This window comes from Lathamus discolor, chromosome 3, assembly GCF_037157495.1.
Source record: "Lathamus discolor isolate bLatDis1 chromosome 3, bLatDis1.hap1, whole genome shotgun sequence".
Classification (NCBI taxonomy): Eukaryota; Metazoa; Chordata; class Aves; order Psittaciformes; family Psittacidae; genus Lathamus; species Lathamus discolor.
In genome coordinates, this window is record NC_088886.1 from 63,574,742 (window position 1) to 63,595,967 (window position 21,226).

General features: G+C 39.8%; 1 protein-coding gene across 3 annotated transcripts in view; it reads left to right on the top strand.

Annotated features, from left to right (window-relative positions):
• The window catches only part of SNX7 (sorting nexin 7), a 29,960-nt gene extending 11,769 nt beyond the window's left edge, over window positions 1-18,191 (top strand). For 2 of the 3 annotated variants that reach the window (XM_065669512.1, XM_065669514.1), the window contains exons 5-9: window positions 367-571; window positions 2,434-2,633; window positions 6,101-6,181; window positions 11,053-11,205; window positions 17,795-18,191. In XM_065669512.1, coding sequence (XP_065525584.1) covers window positions 367-571; window positions 2,434-2,633; window positions 6,101-6,181; window positions 11,053-11,205; window positions 17,795-17,875 — 720 coding nt within the window. In that variant the 3' untranslated portion in view covers window positions 17,876-18,191. The remainder of the gene's footprint in view (window positions 1-366; window positions 572-2,433; window positions 2,634-6,100; window positions 6,182-11,052; window positions 11,206-17,794) is intronic. The other variant, XM_065669513.1, reaches the window with a different exon arrangement.
• The last annotated feature ends 3,035 nt before the right edge of the window (window positions 18,192-21,226 follow it).

Consider the following 21,226-nt stretch of genomic DNA (forward strand, 5'->3'; position numbering starts at 1 on the left):
AACAGTGTTTGCTTTTCTCAATGACTTATTCCTGCAATCATTACCTCTGCTTTCCTGTCAAAAGGCTAAATTGCAAACCAGCTACCTCACCCTAAGGAGTGAAAGGGTGAAGGTTCTTGGGAGAGAGTGATACACAGCACGCTTGTGTTTGCCCAGAAAGGCTTAGGTAATAAATGCACGTGACAGGAAGAGTTCTGACACTGATCTCATAAGTTTAAAGTAAAGATTTCTATGCTAAAAAAGAATGCATGCAGAGGTTTAAGTAGTTTTGTTGGGGTTTTTTGAAGAAAAAGCTTTAAAATATGCATTATCTGTAGAGAATTTAAAAAGAAAGTACTTGGAAGTAAACACTTGTTCTGTCTTTAGGAACTCTCCTCCCACAAGAAGCAGGGTCCTGGTTTGCTGAGCAGGATGGGACAGACCGTCAGAGCTGTAGCATCCTCAGTGAGAGGAGGAGGAGTTAAAAATCGTCCTGAAATGTTTACAGAAATGAACGGCTATATGGAAACATTTAGTCAGAAAGTTAATGTACTTGACAAAATCGCTCGTAGAATTTACAAGGAAGAAAGGGGTAAGTGGAAAACAATATCAGTTTTATTGATGAAAGAAATCAGTATATTGCAAAGTAAATTAGTTTTCATTATGCCAGGCAAAGTTCTCTTCCCAGCAAGCAGGAGGAAGGAGAGATTGGTGTTTCTACTGTGCTTTTCGTAATGATTATTGTTTTGGCAGTCCTTTAAATTAGTTTGAGTAACTTGTTAATAGGAAGACTTTTAACTTATCATTGAACTACTTGATCAGGAACTTAGAAGAAAATGTAGCAAGTTTGGCTCTATTTTTACTTGCGCTTTTTGGAAAGCTGTGTGACCTTTTGTTTTGTATTTTGAGTGGAATGTGAACAGTCACAGTTTTCTGGGCTGTCTCATACAGGCATAATGCTGTCTAGAGTCCAGATCTCTAAGCATTTCTTTTCTGGGTTTAATTCTGCACCTTTTTCCGTGTCGACCAAGGAGATTTTAGGGGGTTTTAAATAGCTTTACCATTGGCCATAATTTCTGTTAGAGTTTTCTTTAGAAGGATGGCTTAATCTCAATTTTCTCCTTAAGTAGAAGCAGTTTGCACCTCTTTGGAACGCTACATTTCTGACTTCCTGAGATTAACCCTCATCTCAGACTAGGCTTATTCAGTAGAACTTCCACTGGTCAGCACTTGAAGGGATTTTATTGTCTGTATAATATAATTTGAAGGGCTGCACTGTGTTCTTTAAGAACTGAGCCCTTGTGCAGTACCAGACCTCAGCGTGTCCTCTCTAAAATGGAGAGGGTCTTATCAAAGGAATTGTTTCTTTTGATATCATTTGTTTCAGTGGAAATAGCTGGTTGAGGTCCATAGGATCAAGGCATCAGTGCCAAAATATTTTTTGGAAAACCTTATGAATTTTGACATGCTCCCAAATGCTGTAGATCATATCTTTCTAGATTTTCCAGATAGCACTGGGCGGAACACTGGTGTGCAGGGCTGCACTGTTGTGGATGTGAACTGGTGATAACTGATTCAGACAACATTTGTGCTTGCAGTAGCTTAACATGGGATTCTTAATGACATCTTTCATGGAGGTTTTTGTTGTCCATTTAATCTCAAAGTAAGCATTACACTCTTCATGCCACATGGCTGCTTTGCACATTTTCTTGGACATTCCTTTATTATCACTTCAGTTGTGATGAAACTGAGTTTTCAGTACATGACCAGCACGTTCACAGTACCCTCCTGTAAACATGCAGCTTCCAGATCATATCCAACCTTGCCCAAGTTTGGCCCTACCAAACAGCACAATGGTGAATTCTGGGCTTTTTGTCTGCTTACAGATTATCACTTAGCCTAGAGACAGAAGAGAAATAATTTGTAGGGCATCCTAGTATTTAGATCAGTAACAACTACTAGATGAACTAACACCTGCAGAACTGGAATCAACTTCAGTGTATCTTCCGAAGCTTGTGGGACATACCAAGGCTTAGTAGACAGGACTTGGAGCACTACTGTAGCAGAGGAATTCAGGGCAATAGAAGCAAATCAGACTGACTTCTGCCCAGAGATGCTATGGCTCCTGTGCCTCTCTATGAAGACAACATGAACTAATTCAGGTCATTGGGTAGTCTTGAATACAACTCTTGAGGTCTGCCTGAGTATGTGTGTCCTTTTGAAATGACTGTGGCATTTTTGCTGATAGGTTTATAGGAACTGCTTAATTACAAGACATTCATTGCTTGGTTTATTCGTAAGCAATGAACTGCAGTTTACTTACCTCAGTCACTTGAGCAGATTTAAACCTTAGCCTCAGTCTCTTTGTTCACAGCAAATAGGAGGTTGCAATTAGTATCACTTAGACATCTATTAATGAACAAAAGAGTAATATGCATATATGTTCCTGTTAAGAGTATTTTAATGAAATGAAGGAATATGGCCCCATCCACACACTGTGGTCAGCATCAGAAGAAGATATAGCAGAATCCCTGAAAGGTGTTGCCAGCTGCATTGACAAGTGCTGCAAAGCTACCGAGAAGAAGATGGCAGGGCTCTCGGAAAACCTGCTTCCCATTCTACATGAATATGTCCTCTACAGTGAAATTCTGGTGGTAAGTGTTTCTTAAGGATTGATTATGGCTGTATGTAAAATCTGGTATAGTCCAGTAACAAATGCTAGAAGAGAATTTGTAACTGTCGTTATGAAAGGTGCACATCTGTCCATTAGGGAATCTGGTTCTATTTCCCTTGCTGATCAGGCAAGAGACACCCCTTCCAGATGAGATCTTAGTAGTTTTGCCTGGCTTGCAGCCCTTTGTTGCTGTGCTAAAGAGCATGAGGTTTTGCCATCTGCATTGTAGCAGGGAGACAGGATCACAGAAAGGTATGAGGAAGAGCAGCTGGGAAAGACCTCCTGTGAAAGGAGTCTGAAAGGCCTTCCTTTCTGCTGAAATATGAACTCAGCAAGCAACAGATTGTGTGGGGGAAAAGGAGTGGAGAGGTTTTTCCCTTTCCAGGAGATGTTCCTAAACTATGTTTTCTTTTTCCAGAACAGCAGGGAGCTTCCAGTCCCTGTGCTATTATATAAGCATGTGTTAGCCTTTGCCATAAGCTGATGCTTTCAGTTCCCTTTATGTACGTGTTTTTCTTACACTCGGAGAGAATGGAAAAAATCTCACTACAGAGTTGACAAAGTCAGTGCTGATGGATAATCAACATGATTAAGTAACTGAATTCAGCATATAATTCCTACTTTGCTGCCTCCAGGAAGTAAAAAATGTGTACAAACCCCTCTTTGTCAAGGTTTTGAGCAATGCAAGCTGCAGGATCTGTTCTTACCTTACTGCTGGGAACCCAGCTGCTACTGCAGTGGTTTCTGAGTAGGAGCTGCGAGTGTATTACAGGCCATGCGTAGAGCAAGACCCAAGTTAACTGAGCCTTTCCTGGCACTGAACAGAGCATTGCCAGTTTCTCAGTAAGGCTTAAGAATTATTGCTGCAATGCCCGCAGGGACATGCAGGTAGATGGGGGTAGGAACTACTTTGCTTAAAGCTCTGAATTGATTCCTACCAATTGCAGGTCTTATTCCTCTGCCCCCCTTACAGACCTCACATTTTCTGTTATCAATGAGCACTCCTAGCATTCATGCTATTGAGGAGATGCCTGCCCATTGCCTTCTACTTTGCATCACCCTTCCTCTTTTTTCCAGTATCTGGAATTTTACTCTTGAATATCACTCTTTCTATTTTCCAGTATCTGAAGGGGGCCTACAAGGATGCTGGAGAGGGACTCTTCATTGGGGATTATGTAGTGATAGGACAAGGGGTGCTGGGTTCAAACTGAAACAGGGGAAGTTCAGGTCAGATCTAAGGCAGAAGCTCTTCCCTGTGAGGGTGCTGAGGCGCTGGCACAGGGTGCCCAGAGAAGCTGTGGTTGCCCCATCCCTGGCAGTGCTCAAGGCCAGGTTGGACACAGGGGCTTGAAGCACCCTGCTCTAGTGTGAGGTGTCCCTGCCTGTGGCAGGGGTTGGAACTGGATGATCTTAAGGTTCTTTCCAACCAAAACCATTTTGTGATTGTGATTCTGATTCTCAGGTATTCTCTTTTGTTCAGAGCACAGAGAGGTTCCTGTGGACAAGCCCCAGAGTGACTACCTGGCTCTTTATGCACATTACAAACAGCTGTTGCCCATGACCTTGTTTCTTTCTGCTTCCAGTGTTCTTTATTCAACATTTGCAACACACGATTAGGCTGCCATGTAGTCCTGTCCAGAAGAAAATCTTCCTTCACTTGCTCATTCGTGTTCTACAACTGTTCCTTTCCCTTCATTTACAATGGATTTTTCGTTTTCGTACAGCTTGCTTCCCTCTTGCAGTTGGGAGTAGGCAAACTTCTACTCACACTAAAAACACAAGAAGGGAAGTCACACACTAGCAAAACCTGCTTTCAGAGGTGTGTTTAACCCCTCATCACAGGGACCTTTGTGCTCTGCTGCTATGATCATGGGCAGAGGAGCAGGAGAAAGTGTGGTCGATACAATATAATCCTTGTATTTTCCAGGTTTGGAAGTTCAGCCTGAATCTGGGCAAAACAATGAATTCATAGCTAAAATATATACACCTGTATTGGCTCCTTCCTAAGTGACTAACAGAACAAATCTGGGAAGTGCAGAGTCCTGCTGTGCCTCAGGGTACAAACTGCAGCATTAAATTGCTTATGGGTCCACATATCATTATTTGAGGGTTTTATGGCAGGGTACCATTAAATATTACACAAAAAACATTGTACAAGTATAATAATATCCTTTAAAAACTTTTAAGAGTCCCTCTCTTTGCCATTAGAAGTCAGCACTTGTCTGCAGTTGTAGCACATTAATATTGAAGTAATTGGGTTTATCTTGTAATTTAAGTACTATTTGTGATAAAGTTGCCAAATAATCATTAAAAGAGTTTTAAAAGAGGCAAAAGAAATAGAAAAAGCATTTTTAAGGACAGCTTTTCCAAACATACTCATTTTGCTAAATGTTTTATCTATTTATCTAACCAAAAGATACCCTGAGCTATAAAGATATAGATTGATGAGTATTAGTGTGTATTGCTAATCTGTTACTACTCACATTTGTCCATTCAGGTTCACCAATATTTTTCTAGTGAGTACCTGTTGAAAAAGAAATGTTGAAAAGTTAATTGAGAATTAACCTCCTAAATTCTTCAGTTGTGTTTGTTAAAGTGACAAGATTTCAAAGCGAACTCAGTCAGATAAGACAGCTAGAGAAGGTAGAGCTGCTTGTGCCGTCTGCTATTTCAACATGCCCTCTGCTAGAGGTGAATTCTCAGAATCTCTTCAGTATATGCAGAAGAAGCAGTAAAACCAGTTGTGGCAAGGTGATGCAAAAGAAGGGTTTGAGATTTGTATTCAGTGTCTGCTTCTGACTTCTTTTCTTTTTAAAGAGGATGAAAGCCTTGTAACATTTCTGCAAGATAAGCACACCTGAGTGTGCTTTTCCAGATGAGGAAACTAAGGCTTCATCAAGGTCACAGAGCAAGTGAGCATTGGAAATGGAAATCTAATCATAATACATTCCTGTTTTGTAGTTCAAGTAACATTCCTTCCCCTTTCTAATTATTTTTGACATTATGCTAAAAAGCCAATATCTACTAAGACAGTTTTAAAGGAGGTAATAGTTACATACTCTGAAAATAAGCACATATATCAGTGTTAGCACATCTCTCATTTTCATGATAATTTCAGCTGATTTTTCTGAACTACTTTTGGCATTTACAATTTAATATTGAAGGTTAAACTCACAATTACAGGAATACCATTTTTAGTCATTTTTTCTACTCTATACTGTAACTTTTTTCTCAAAGAAGATACTTTTGTTCCTGAGATTGGGCAAACTCATGTGGTGGTTTTTTTTTTCTGGAAGGTACATGTATCATGTCCAAAGTACTAAATGGCATCATTCTGTGATCTTGCTTTGTTTCTTAAATAACCAAGTTGTTTGATGGTTTTCTGCACAGATGGCTAAAATTTGGTGAAGTTTACTACTTTCTTTCTTTCTCTTTTTCTCTATGAAGGGTGTTTTGAAAAGGAGAGACCAAATTCAAGCCGAGCTCGACTCCAGAGTTGATGCCAATAAAAAGGCAGAAAAGGATCTGGTGAGTATGTACAGAAAGTTGAAATCTTCCAGGCCTTATTCTAACTGTAAATGATCATCCCCTGAAGAAAGCATGTCATAGAATCATAGAATGGTTTTGGTTGAAATGGACCTTAAAGGGCATCCAGTTCCAACCCCCTGCCATGGGCAGGGACTCCTTCCACTAGAGCAGGTTGCTACAAGCCCTGTCCAACCCTGCCTTGAACACTGCCAGGGATGGCTCACTTCTGGGCACCCTGTGCCAGCACCTCGGCACCCTCACAGGGAGGAACTTTTGCCTAAGATCTCATCTCAGGCTCCCAGGTTAAAGCCATTCCCCTTGTCCTGTCCCTACAGGCCGCTGTCCAAAGCCCCTCTCCAGGTTTCCTGTAGCCCCTTTAGGCACTGGGAGCTGTTCTAAGGTCTCCCCTTAAAGAGCCTTCCTTTCTTCAGGCTCAACAAGCCCAGCTCTCTCAGCCTGGCTCCAGAGCAGAGCTGTTCCAGCCCTCAGAGCATCATTATGGTCCTCCTTTTGACTCTGCTCCAACAGCTCCATGTCCTTATGAGTACTAAACACAGTACTCCATGTAGGGTCTCGCAGGAGCAGAGTAGATGGGTAGAATCAACTCCCTTGGCCTGCTGGCCACGCTCCTTTGGATGCAGCCCAGCATACAGTTGTCCTCTGAAGCCATGCTTTATAACTGCATAATCTCTGTAATTCTGATCCTTATGATGACTTGGTCTTCGTAGCTATGCATGTCCTGTAAAGGCAATCATGAGAAAGATGCACAACTTCAGAAGATAGGACACTGAAGCAAAGGAAAAGCAAACAGTGGGTGACCACTGTTGTTTTGTCAACACAATCTGTACCATAGCTTAATATTGGCACTTCTCTTTACTTCCACACTGGGAGATAAAGGAAAGGAGGATTTGCTGCAGTGCTCTTGGAGCTGCTGCTCCAAGGATGGATATCGGCATTTTTTAAATTCTTGTTTAATTTTTCAGCCCAAATAGTGTTCTTTTAGCACTGTGTTATCACAAAATGTTACACAGAATACATAAAAATGACTAATAACTTTTTAGTACATCAAAGGAAAAAGTCCTTGACATTTCAGGTACTTTTAATTAGGGTTGTTGTAATCAGCTTTCATGTAAAGATGAGCTGTTTAGATCGGGTTTGGCACTTGAAATGCATATTTTTCTGTGATTTCTTATCACTGAGCTGAATTATTCAGTTATATTAGCACTGTCTGAGTTCTACAATGGCTATAGCATATTTTGTATCAATTTGCCTTTCTGTCCTGCAGTAGGACAGTAAGTAAATACCTCTAGGTTTGTTTTTTTCCTGAAGCAGAAATTCTGTTCTCTTATATCTTCTGTTGTCCTGTGGTTTCACAGAATATTGCCTGGCAGGATGTGGTCTTCTCAGAATGTATTTCTGATGCAGATCTGATGGAGTCCTCAGACAAGGCACATGCACCCTCTCTTCCTGAACTGGCACAGACAAAAAGGAGTATTTTTCCTTTAGCATAGTATTGATCATACCATGTTGAGTGCATCTCAACAGTGGTTACTCCGTAAGGAGGTATTTGTACTTGCTTCCAGTAAAATTTGGAGATCTTGTTTGTTTTCACTGTTTCTGTGTTTTCAAAGCCATGTTTACAGTTTTGGTAAAAGCCTCTGGACATTGGGATTATCCAGGTGTTTTGGACATTGGGATTATCCAGGTGTTCAGATCTTGGCTTTATCTTTCCAACTCCTCTTACTTCTTACTCAGTTCAAAACCCCCTTTTTCTAGAGCCTGATTCTCCCTTCAGTCTCACAAGAGCAGTAGAACAGATGTCTGTCTGTCTAATCTGATCATAAACCCCCGTGTTGTCCAATGGAGTGGCAGGTGTATCCTGAAGACTTTTTCTTCATTGGAAGTTGAAGGCTTTTTGTATGAATTTTAGTTTGGCCACTGCTATTTTTAACCATTCAAGTAACTTGTAACCACTTTCTTCATCTGTTTGTTTTAGTGTTATAATTCGTATTATATATATATATATGTTGAAATACTCTGCTCACATTTCAAATCAGACTGATTTTAGAAGCAAAGGTGGTCATACTACATGCTAGTGTCATTGGAATTGATGTCAAACACTGAGTTTGGCTGTATTTGCACATTTCTATTCCTAAGCAGAACTTATGTAGTTTCTAATGATCCCATAGATGTCAGATTGAACTTGTCAATGCAATTTAGTAGCCAGAAATTCTGCTGATGAGTGGCATGAACTCTAATCTCATTTGAAGTGTATTTCCACCATAGATAAGGAATCTCAGACTGTCATTATAGCTGATAAAAGCCTGCAAGATCTTTAGCATTGGTCATGACAACCATTAGATGATTCAACCAACAGGAGGTTATACAGCAGGAGAATGCAAAACATCTCCAAGGTCAGTGCAGCTGAAAGAGGCTAGAATCACAAATCAAACCTTAGGAGATGTCAGGTTCATTGGCTGAGAAAAACTATTTTCTTGAGTTGTGCTTCTGCCACTGGGCTTTCACAAAGTTGCTGGTGGTGCTGCTAAAAAGCCAAAACCTCGTCTCCCTCTCCAAAAGTTAGTCCATGAAGAAGGCAGTTGTTCACAATATGGAAGGTTTGAAAAGTGGGAGTTTGGATGCAGTCTCTGACAGAGGTATCTGGGAGGACTTTGCTTATCTAGACCTTTCTTGCCTCCAGGCTGAAAAGATGTTGGGAGTTTGTGGCTCTTTCACTCCCACACTCCATTCTGAAAGCATAAACAGCAATGGTAGAGCATCCCTCTGTGGCTTGGGAGTTTTTAACAGTTTTGGTACTGCCACTGGTACTGCCGCTTTTGACTTTGGTTGGTATAATGTGCTTTGACACAGATGAGCATTAAATGCTAACTTCAGGATTTTCGTGTTCAGGCTTGGAACTTAGTAAAGAGAGGAATTGCTGAATCTATCACATTCTGAATGTATCTTATGTTTTGACTCACAGAATCATAGACTCAACAAGCACAGGCCTACAAGGATGCTGGAGAGGGACTCTTCATCAGGGACTGTAATGATAGGACTAGGGGTAATGGGTTCAACCTTAAACAGAGGAAGTTTAGATCCTGGCACTGGGCACCAGCTCCAGGCTAAGAAGGATTAGTATCACCAAGCTGTAGGATTAATTCACAGAGCAGATAGAAATTTGTGCTATTTTGCATAGTGTGACTGTAAAATGCTGTGTCACTTACCAGGTAATTTGGCTGTTAGGCCAAGTCTCTTTGGCTACAGGTTCACATCTGGTTGTGTTCTGCCCTATCAGTGCCTGGGTCCCACTTCCTGTCCCATGGTCTGAGGTCTGATGAGCACTATGCTGTCCTTCACTGACGGGAGATTTAATTTATCCTACTAGCTGCTTCATTGAGATCAGTGTAAGAAAACTGATTCAGAATCATATTTAATTTGCAGGGTAAGTTGTGTAAATGAGGAACACATTAGGTAGATGGTTTTGTTGCACCAAGCCATTCTTCTTTGGTTTCTGCTGTCATGGCAGCTGAAGAGGGTGGCATTTATGATATCAGTTGTGAAAAAGTAGATCTTAAACCACTCTATTTCAGATGAAGAAGCGTGGTATAATGCTGTCTTTAGACCTTAAGTCCAACCCTTACCTTGATAGAGCACACAGTTTCTTTGGGCTGTAGAGGGTGATGTTTAAACCGCATATCCAGGCAGGAATGGAGAACAGAGTCTGCCTGTCCACATCATGTTGTGACTACACCGTGGAAGAAATTCATAGTTCCTAGAAAAGGCAAGACAAGAAAGCCCTGTAAAATAAATGTCTCAAAGATACGAAGAATGAGATAAGAGGAAGCTGCCAGAACCAAGTCAGAGAGGTTCTTTATGTGTGCAGCCTAACTCATTCCCATACAGAGGCTTTTTTTCTTGTAAAAGCAGAATATGGATTCAGCTGCCTTTCCTACACCAAATCATCTGAAAATATTCACTGTTTTCAGTATTCTGTATGTATTCAGTTTTGGTATTTGAAGGAAATGCAATTAACATGGGACGTGCCCAAGATACCAAATCCAGGCGCCTGTAATTCCTTTAAAGGTGATTTCCCCACACTTAAACTTTAGATTAATCTTTTCATATTGAATGTAGTGTTGGCAGTTGAAATGACCTGTGTCCATAGTTTAATTACTGATCTGGCTAGATAATTGAACATGGGCTTTTCAGCTCCATCTACTTCCTCATTCCCATTAGCTGAAAAGTCACTTTGTGCATGTACAGTGAGTAGAAGCTAATGATGGCTGTAGAGCAGCCCTCAAGGTTTTGGGTCTGGATCACTGTAGAAGAGTTTCTTCTCTGCAGAAGTCCTTTGGTTTACTTTCTTTCTCTGCTTCTGCATTTCTCTCATATGGTCACACAGACATTAGTTCCACAGGAAAAGACAGCAATGTGACAGGCAAGAAATCAGGCAGTTTGTGCTTTTGATTTCTACTGTCTTCTCCCCATTCTGCTTTCTCCTGAGGTTCTCAAATGTTCTGTCAGGGTTTCCTCAGTTTTCTGGCCAAATCTACTGTGCGTATTTGATTTGGCATTTTCCTTTTCAGATGCATTACTGTCAAGTGCTAGTGAAGAGGTGCCAGAGTCTGTAACTTCTCAGTCAATACAAGTATCTTCAGCATCACTTTACTTCTGGTCTAGAATTTCTATTATTAATATCTCAGACTTTTCCCCAAGTTATTTATTAAGAATAAAACTTACATTTTCTCTTGGGGCATGATTTTCTGTGCTAGGTTCAACACCAGCCTCAGTTCTGCACTTCTCTTGATTTCAATCCCTTTGAAATAGTGCCTTTACTAATATTTTTCATGTTTACAATTCATATTTAGTTCTCAGAAGAGATTGGGAAACTTGAAGACAAAGTCGAATGTGCCAATAATGCCCTGAAAGCAGACTGGGACAGGTGGAAACAAAACATGCAGTGTGACATGAGATCAGCGTTCACTAATGTGGCTGAGAATAACCTCCGTTATTATGAAGAGGTAAAACTACTTTCACAATAGCAACGTTATTCTTTCATTGATTATTTTAGTGGAGAAGTCCATGGATTGTCTCTAGTGAGGAATTTTTGCATTTTAGTCCAGACCTGTGTTAAGTTCAGGATCAGTTTTTGTGGGAAGAGGGAGGCCGTTATCCTTAACTGGACAAGTTTCAAGCCATATGTGTTTCATTTGTTCTCAAGTGCCTGATCCTGAGTTCATCATCGACAGAGGGCACTCTAGTTTTACTAACCATTTAACCACATAATTTGGACCATATTTTGTGGTTCATTGTCAGCTGCTGTAGTTCAATTTGGAAATCATTTGCTTTAACTGCATGAAGAAGCCCTCTGGAAAGCTGAAACTTCTGCTAAATGTATGAGGAAAACATTGAAATGTAATTCCATTTCAGACAGCACATTCAGGAAGTCCTTATTTTTCTAAAGGAATTGTCTTTTGTGAAATAATCAGACTTTAGGAGGAGAAAGAAGAACAATATTATTTTTAGAAGTTAATATGAAAAGTTTAAAAAATACAAATGCTGCAAGTATGTAACGTGAATAAATCAAATCTCTTTGTAATGGAAACTTACTCCTTCAGAAAGGAAGAAAAGTGGTTGAAATTAGATTCTTATTTTCATATCAAATGCCACATAATATTCTTGGTGAGAATTCCCTTTTACAAGGATGTATACTAAGACAGAGAACTTGAAAACATATAACCAAATATGTTAAGCATTCTGTGAGGTTTCTTCCTGAGAAACACGCTGTTGATTGAAGAGCACATTTTGAAGATGTCCCAGATGTCTTGAAACGATTTAAAGAATTTCTCCTTCTTTTGAGAAAAGAATTGCAGTATATAAGCCATCTATTAACCATAAATCAGTGATTACACAGATCTGTGTGGCTAGCTGTGATTTCCAATCCTGTATGCTGAACTTTTTATGGCCAGTGACCCTGTCCTGATTTTACAAATCACTTTGTTAAAACATAATTGAAAAGACAGAGCTCTTGATCATAATCTAATTAATTAACATCCAGTCTATGAGATGCATGGACATCGACAAGCTGTTGTTCCATATTAAAATCAAAATATCTCCTGAAATCAGGCAGCAAGCTTTTGGCATCCTTTCACATTTTCCTCAGTTATTGATGATCCCTGACTTCTATCTCAGCAATACGTATGTAAAAATGATGCTGAGTGGATTGGAATATTTTGTTAATGAACTATTTGCTAAATTAAAACCCCAAAAGAATAATTTATTTCTCTTTCCTGTCTAGAAATGCTTTTTTGCTGATTAGACTTTTAATTCAGAATAGCAAAGCTCGTCCTGTACCTTAAATTACTCTTATTAAGTCACAAACTGGTTTAGCTCTCACATGTCCAAAATTAAACCACTTTCAAGTGTTAACTGTAATTATATTTCTCCAGATTTAGTCATTCAAAACAAGTAGAGGTATTTCTGTAGCCTTCCAGTTTATTGAGTGTCTGAATTTAATGTACTTGAGTAAGAAATGATCCTTTGCTTTTGATGCACCATTTGGTGCTTACTAGGCTTTCCCTTGGTGCAGCATCCCTCATCTTATTTCCTGCTTCCTCCCACCTCTGCCAAAGTATGTTTTCTGTATGCTCCCAGGCCATGGATGCCATGGATAGGATTCATGCCCAGCTCTTCTGTTCATCTCCTGCGAGATATCATCTCTTACTTTCTAATTTGATCAGTACCTGCTTCTCCTCCTTTCCACAGCTTCCTCTCCCTCCTGTTAAACTCCCATTCTTGCCTCTCCACAAGCACTGTCCCATGTTCTTCTCTACGTCAACATTTCATGGTGCTTTGTTTTCCTCCAGTCTTGCTGACTTCATTTTCCATGCACACAACAAATTCATGTTGGTGGCCATTCTCTGCATCCCTTACGTTGCTGAGAACTACAGAGTAATGAGAGACATCTCATGTTTTCTGGTGGATTTTGCAGTAGAGAATCCAGTCCTTCAAGAGTATATAAAACTAACAAACACCAGTGTGATCAAGTCCAACACCGTCATGCATCAAAGTGTACTAGAACTTCTAAAATGTTATTTTGTCTTTGTCACAATATGAGGAAAGAGTATGACCTTACATTTGTTTGGATCTTTCCTTATTTGTAGTTGTCTCAGAGTTCTGCTGTCGATCTGTCAAGCATCACTTGAAAGATGTGCTTAAAAGAGTATGTCTCATCACATGAAAGAGAATGTCTCCCTTAAGCTGAATTGATGGTCATGTTACATGAAGTGCTACTTTCAAGTGTTACCTGTAATTATATTTCTCCAGATTTATTCATTCAAAACAAGTAGAGGTATTTCTGTAGCCTTCCACTTTATTGACTACCTGAATTTAATGTACTTGAATAAGAAGTGTTCCTTTGATTCTATAGCTGTGGTGTTTCTTCACCAATCTCTCTGTGTCACTCAGAGCTGTGGCAACAAAGATAATTAAAGCCCCACATTGCAAATGTACAGGGTTATGAGAGTGAAGGTTTTGCCGTGATAATGTGCAAGCTATCTATCTTAGAATTTTATTTAAATATTTAAATATAGTCATAGAATCACAGAATAGTTAGGGTTGGAAAGGAACTTAAGATCATCAAGTTCCAACCCCCCTGTAATTTAGTAGCCAAGAATTACCATGACTGAGTATTTGGTATTCCTGTAGCTGGTCTCAAAAGTTCATAGGGTTCTCTACTTCCTTTTCTTTGCTTCTGGAAAACAGTTGAACACACACTTAAGTCTCTCTGTATTCCACAAAGGCTTAAAGCCAGTAATACGCTGTATTAATAATGACTGTAAATGCACTGCTAAAATGGGGGAGGAGGGGTTCTGAAAGAAGATTTCAAAATTCAGAACCTGATTTCTGAAGTAAATAGCAGTGATTCTTTAGTCTTACAGAGAAAAATGCTTGAACGAAGCATTTGTTAACACCCTACCCTTTATTTTATTCCTTATCCCCATGCCTTAGGTGCAATGCTGTTGTCTGCAGTAGCACACCTTAGCCCAGACAAGGTGTCTGCCACACAGTTGAAATCACAGACTGTTCTCAGAGTGGAGTTTACAGCTGAGAAAGATGACTGTCACCAGGAGTATTTTCATTGAGTTAGGTACAGATGCTCTGCAGACTCAAACCAAACCAAGATCTAAAGTTAGTGCTGGTGGTGGTATTATTTAGCCAGCATGTCTAAAGTGTTCCTGGCACAAATGAGCAAAACCAAACCAGGCAATGCTGAACTGTGGCTTCAAAGAGCAATGGAAATTAAACATTTACTACATTTTTCCTTTTGCTTTTCTCACATGCTTACTATCATCTTGAGGATATTTACAGCAGTGAAGACAAAGAAACACTTTACATGTTTCTCAGCAAGGATCTTTGTTAACCTGTTCTCTCCAGAACAAACACCAGAAGAAGAAGTGGTGAGATTTTGCAGCCCAATCCAAAGATAAGTTAAACATTAGAAATGCAGCAAATATACCAGAGTTTGGTTTTCCACTGCTCATGAGGCACTGTAGTAAATGCAGGAAGACTTGTTTTTTGTCATAATGTAGGATGATGTTTAATTAGTTTTGGCATGGAAAGAACATGGATGAGCCTGTTTTTTTCACAGCATAGCCTCTGATTTTCTCATGTCAAACTAATCCTGTTGCAATCTTTGCAGCTTAATCAAATCAAAAGCTACAGTCATCTTTGCTATAGTGAGATGCTTGTTGGTAATGACACAACTTACTCCTTTCCCAAAAACAGAAATCATTTCCTCATTTTCTTAACTATTTCAAGTTTATTTCTGTGACCTACAATGTTGTACAGGCATAAATTGAGCCAAAAGATTCACTGGGGCAAAGCAATACTCCTTCCCCATTACAACAACTTCCTTCAAAATCCAAAGCCCTCCTATGCCTCTGTAGCTAGTAAAAGCTGTAGAAAAATAGATGAGATTTGTTGTTTGCCCTAGAGGCCTCTGTAGTGATGCATTTAACTAGTCATTTGGTTGCACAGCAAAAAGTTAGCTGCTCATGCATGTTGATTATATCCTACCTTAACACTGCCTGGGATTTTAGCTAACAAACTTCATGTGATTTCCCAAAGCTTCCACATGGCTGAGCCCATTTGTAACTGTAACTTCAAAGCCACTATCCATCCTTGAACTCTCACTCATGTCAACCATAAACATTTCTTTTAAACACTTTGAGGAAGATGTTTTTCCTTGCAGTTGGAATCACTGTTTCTGTGCACTCCAGTTTTCCTTTCCATGCACTCAGGACTGTGACAATATTTTTGGTCACTTTCTCAGGCACACATAAGATTTTATTTTCAGATTTTACTCCAGAAAATGCCACCAGAAAAGGTATTTTTAAGGTTTCAACCTTGGAGAAGAGGCAACTGGGACAGAAACACACAGGGCACGTGACACACTGCTTCTGCTGTTATCCCTACTATGGGCTCTATTTTTAGATCTCCTTTTTACTTACCTATGCAGTTGTACTAGATATGAAAACCTTTTTTGCTGTTGATGTTGCAGACTCAATATATGACCTGCAGTAGTAATCAGAATATTTTAGGTAAAACAGGCTCATTTAGCTTCTTGCTATTTCATTTTGTGTATTTAGGCATTTTTATGTCTTCCACCAGGCTTTCACAAATAATTGGATTATGAATTTCAATCCTCATTGAATTTCCTAGGTTTGGTTTTCCTTTCTCTCACCTTCTTTTCTGTCTCCTTTGTGAAACCCGGCTGATCCTCTACTTCCATCTCAGTTTTCCAACTTCCAGGAAAATGAAGTAAAATCATTCCATAATAATGTTGAAATATCCATCACTACAAATGTTGTTTATGCAGCTCATGCTTCACAGTAGAAAAAGCTTGAGCCTAAGGCACAGAGACCTAGTTTTGGGTTGGTGTAGTTAATTATAAAGCTTGTCAGCTGTGATGTCTGACAGTGAAATGAGCCACCATTGCTCTTACAGTTTGGGAAATGTGTTTTGGTTACATAAAGGAGGATGAATTAAAAACTGAATAACTTGTGTAACTGAAAATGTTTTACATCTTTTGTCTGGAAAGACTTCAGGAGAATGTATCAGTCTGGGTAATGAACATCCTGGGACTGAATTTGAAGATGTGCAGTTTGGCTCAGCATGGCAAAGATAACAGAAAGCCATTTTCGCATTCCAGCCAGTGCTGATACATGTGTTTTAATTCACATGGCTGAAATTACAGAATGACAAACCATGGAGTTACAGGCTAGAAATTAAACTCCTATTCAGGAAAAGCAAAAGTCAGCCATTGCCAACAAAAGACTCTTCAAGAAAGAGTGATCATTTCTTGTCCCACACCTAGAAAGAGCCTAAGAAAACAGATGTGCTTTGCAGCTGTCTAGGATGGTAATCCAGGCTGAGCTCAATAAGGCAGAATTCAGAGTCCAAGACACAGTGCTAGCAGCTGTTGACATTGTAAAACCAAGATGCCACCTTCCAGCTCAAACATCGCAGACAGACTTGCCTGCCACAGTGTCACATGAAGTAGGGGAGAAGCTGTTGATCAAACCTTTAAGGCTTTATGGAAAAGGTCAAAAAGACCTTTTAAGCCAGAAATCAGTTTGCAGCACTTGCAGTTCTTGCTAGTGCTGTTTTCACTGTTTCTCCCCGATTTACCATGTCAAAATAACACTTCTCCAAAAAGTCAGTGAAGACATAGATTTCTACACAACGCTTTCTTAGCCTGTTGGTCTTTTCACAGTAAGTCGAACCATACATGGGCTCTGAACAGCAGCACAACGTTATTGTGTGCTCAAGCAGCAGAAGTTAGTTGGGGATTTTGTCAGCCACGTCAGAAAAAGACTGGAGGAGTAGGTTGGAACTGGATGGGCTTTAAGGCCCTTTCCAACCCAAACCATTCTATGATTCTATAATTAAAACAGGGCAGGCAAATTCATGCTATCATTCTATTGCTATGCTGCTAGTGGAAAAAAGAACCTGTTTCAAATGAAAAATATAGTTTGTACAATTATAAATACATCTTGCCATGAGGAGAGAAATGCCACTTGTTGTAAGGATGACAATTTCCTCAGCTCTTGCCTTTCTGGTCCCATTTCTTTCCTATTACTCAGGGGCAAAAAGATTTTTTGGTGTGTTTAGAATCTAACCTTTTCTTTTAAGTTGGAAGTAAAATTAGGTATACAGTAGGAAGCCACAAGGATTACAACAGAACTTTACCTGACAGTGTGCTGCTTATTTGGTAGAGATCTTTGTAACTAAAGGGGGAGATGAAAGAAGAATGTAATTAATGTTAGCATCTTCCATGCTAACACGTACCATTACAATTCTCACACTGTGCTCTTGTCATTATGTAAAAGAAGTGACCTTTACAGCTCACCTGGCTTGTTGGCTAATGTTCTGCACATCACTGAGCTGCCTAGGAAACCATATTTTGCTCTTACCATAGCCCCACAAAAGCAGCTTGGGACAATGTGGATGTATTCTGCTTTTTTCTTCTCCTTGGCTACCAGTTTGACAGGAATCTATCCATCTGCTATATTCACGTGTTTGTGTTGTCTTTTGGTTTTTTTTAAGTGCCTTGCTACATGGGAGTCCTTCCTAGCATCTCAAACAGTGGAGCTTCATACGGAAGAAGATTCTGAAGATCGACCTTGAGTAATATCTCTGCTCAACCTCTGCATAGTCCATGCAGTGTTTCCCAACCAAAGTGCTTTATACAAGATCAAATGCATCATTAAATTTAACTGTTAAGAATCAGTGAAACCAGCTTATTGAAAACTCAGGTATTCTAGTCCTGAAGTACATTTTTGGAACGTGCTATATATTGCTTTATATTGCTTAGCTGTGATTTTACATATTTTTATGCAAGTGTTTGCATACAATTGTTTTCATAAATATTGCATAATTTGGATATAAAGTATTTTAAAAATGTGAAAATAGCTTCATTTTAATAAAAAGTTTAATAAGAAAAGCTTGGTTTTGTTGTGGATCTTAGCCTGGGAGAAGTATTTTGGTATTTTAGCATGCTTGTTCCATTCTCTTTGTTAGTAATTTCCTGTGAAATTACCTAGTGTACTCTTCAAGGAGCTCTGTAGGATTACTTTACTAGCTTGTGCTACTCACCTGATGGCAACATGGTACGGAAAGATGCTGAACATGTTCTTGTGAGATTAATGCTGCTTTAAAGTACTGGTAATTCACTATTCAGATTGTTGTATTTCCATGCCTATTAAACATCTCCAGTTTGACATTTTATAAAGGATAAAAAAAACCCTGACAGGTCATGAAACAGACTGTTTCTACAGTGATACAACATTAGCTGCCGCACTGATCCTGCCAACACAAGAGCTCCATTTGGAGTTTGCAGGATCAAACCTTGTATTCCCATGGTTGACCTTCCTGTGATCCTGAACTTCCTCCCTCTTTGGATAGCTGGTGTGGTAAAGAAAGGGATAAGGAAGGAAAAGAGAGTTTTGCATTAAAATGATGGGCTGAGTGGCTGTGGACCTGTCCAGGCTGGATAAGCCATTGGGAACTGTAGATTCCAAGTGAGACCTGGAATAGTAGCATGGCCTTTTCAGCACTGCAAGGAATACTGCAAGTGTATTAATGAAAGTTCAGCTATTTCTTTCTTTCAGCTATAAAATAGCATTTAAGATGCTTCTGCACTACTGCAGGAAGAATGCATTTCTCCCAGCATGGACAACTCAGAGGAGAGGCAAGTCCGTGTTAGGAGGAATTTGGTATGGGCATGTATGCTCACAGGAGGCATGGAATAACATGGCTGGACTTTTCCCATTGTACCCTTCCCACTGATTGTTTTTAATATCAGAGCTTCTATCAATGTGTTTAATAGCCCTTAATGTCTTTCCTTATGCTTTCTTTTCTTTTGATTTCCATCTAAACCTTTTGTATTTACTGTGCTGAATATCGGTGGATTCCACAATTGGCAGGAAAAAATCCAATTCATTTTGAGATTTCCTAAACCAGCTACCCAGTAATTTCAGGTAATGCCCTCTGCCTCTTAAACTGGGAGATGAGGTGAACAACTGCTTCCTATTTGTCTTCCCTATGCCACTCATGAATTGACAAACCTCTAGTGTGCCTTCCAAGTGCTGCCTCTTTTCCCAGAGGAAAAGCCATAGCTCAATATCATCTTGTACAACAGGCATTTCACATCTGTGCTCACGGCTGCTGCTTTCCTCTCTATTTTCTAGTTCTTCTGAGACTGGATTCAAAGTGCAGGCACACCAGACATGTAAATGTTGTTGAAATTTATGCCTTTGATTACTTTTCCTCATTCTTTCCTACTCATGTGTAATTTAAAGTAGCACTGAATGCTGAGCTGCCATCCCATAGAACTGTCCACTAACATTAAAAGCTATTCTGAAGGTTACTAAATAATTGAATTTCCATCATCAGTGTGTATATATAGGAGAACTGGCTTTTCCCCAAGGAGCATTCATTTGCATTTATTAATACTCAGTTTTGCCTGCTGTTTTTAGCTCCTAATCTCCCAATAGTTTACGCTCCTATAAACAGGATTCCAACAAGACAGACAGCAATAACACTCTCAATACCAGATGAGCAAAAGTTCAAGAAATTCAGCTGGAACAGGCTTACCTGGAAGGATACGAATGGTTAAATGGAACACAAAGCTAAATACTGAGCCTCTAATTTAGGCTCCTCCAAGAACGTGTAATGCCTGGTGAGCTCAGATGGGGAATGCCAGTGTGCTTTGCACTGATTTTACCCATATGTTCAGCAGAAAGCTGCTCTTTGAGGTATCTGGAAATCAGAAGCATTTTGCATCCTTGGTAAAAACGTGGGCTGTGGTTCATTATGTTCATGGTTTAGTTTTAATTTCTTTTCCTTTTTAGCTAGGCCATAACTTATGGGGGAAAGACTTTGGTAATCGGTTATACAGAGGCTGATTTTCTATAGCACTATCATGCAAAACCAATTGAGTACAATCCACCATTGTCCTTTTGTGTCATGAGAGTACTTCTGACACTCTCAATTTTAGAGTCTATTGTATATTTAGACCTGTTTCCAAAGGTCTTTCTTGTATGGAGTCACCTTTTTTAGCCTAATGCTTAGCAAATACTTAAAATATTTGATTGCTCAAAATCAATCTCAGTGGATTTTCTTTCTGCTGTTTTCAGACAGCTTTGTGTACATCTTGTTAGAGCCCCGCCACTTCAAATCAGTTCTGAAGTACCAGAAGTCTGACAAGGAATTCACCTTCCAGCTGCTTCCAGCTAACAGCTCCTGTCCGGAGGCCTCCACTCCCTTCTGCGCATTTGCAGACTGAATATAATGAACCACAAGGCAAATCTGATCTTCGAGAAAGGAAATTGGTGTAAAAATAGGGCAATGTTTTATTGTGTCTGTCTGCAAAGAGCAAGAAACACCAGCGCTGAGTTGTACAACGCTTCCTGGGTGGGTTTTGTTGCACAAACCAGGGTGAACGTGACTGCACAGCTTGTAGGGCTGCAAGGTTTAGATGTCATGTTGAGTGTCTCAACCATAAAGAGGAAACAGTTCCAAGCCAGAAGAAAAGGTCGGTTGTTGGGAACATGCTGCCTCTTTCTGTGTTAGTGGTTCATACCTGGGGTTGCAAATCTGCGTTTCTTGTTAGACTTGAAAACACATATGAAGACAAGAACAAAAAGCTGCTCAGCTACCTGATAGGGGAGCTGTCACCAGTGCAAACTGTTGGTAACAGAGGTAAACCAGACAGCTTGTATGGGTAAAGCATCAGTGGCTCTAGCCACTGTATGCTTGCCTGGTACAGACTCCATGGCTTCAAAAGTGATGTGAGATAAGATGCATGTCCAGAAAAAGGATATATGGACAAAAAGATGTGCTGGCCCCTGCTGCTGCCAGTGTGCAGCCAAAATAGGGACTTTGCAAAAGGATGTGGTTTATATACTGAAATCAGTTCATTTGCCTGATAGCTATGGGCAGCTATGGATCTCACTGAGAGCAGTACTAAAACAAGGG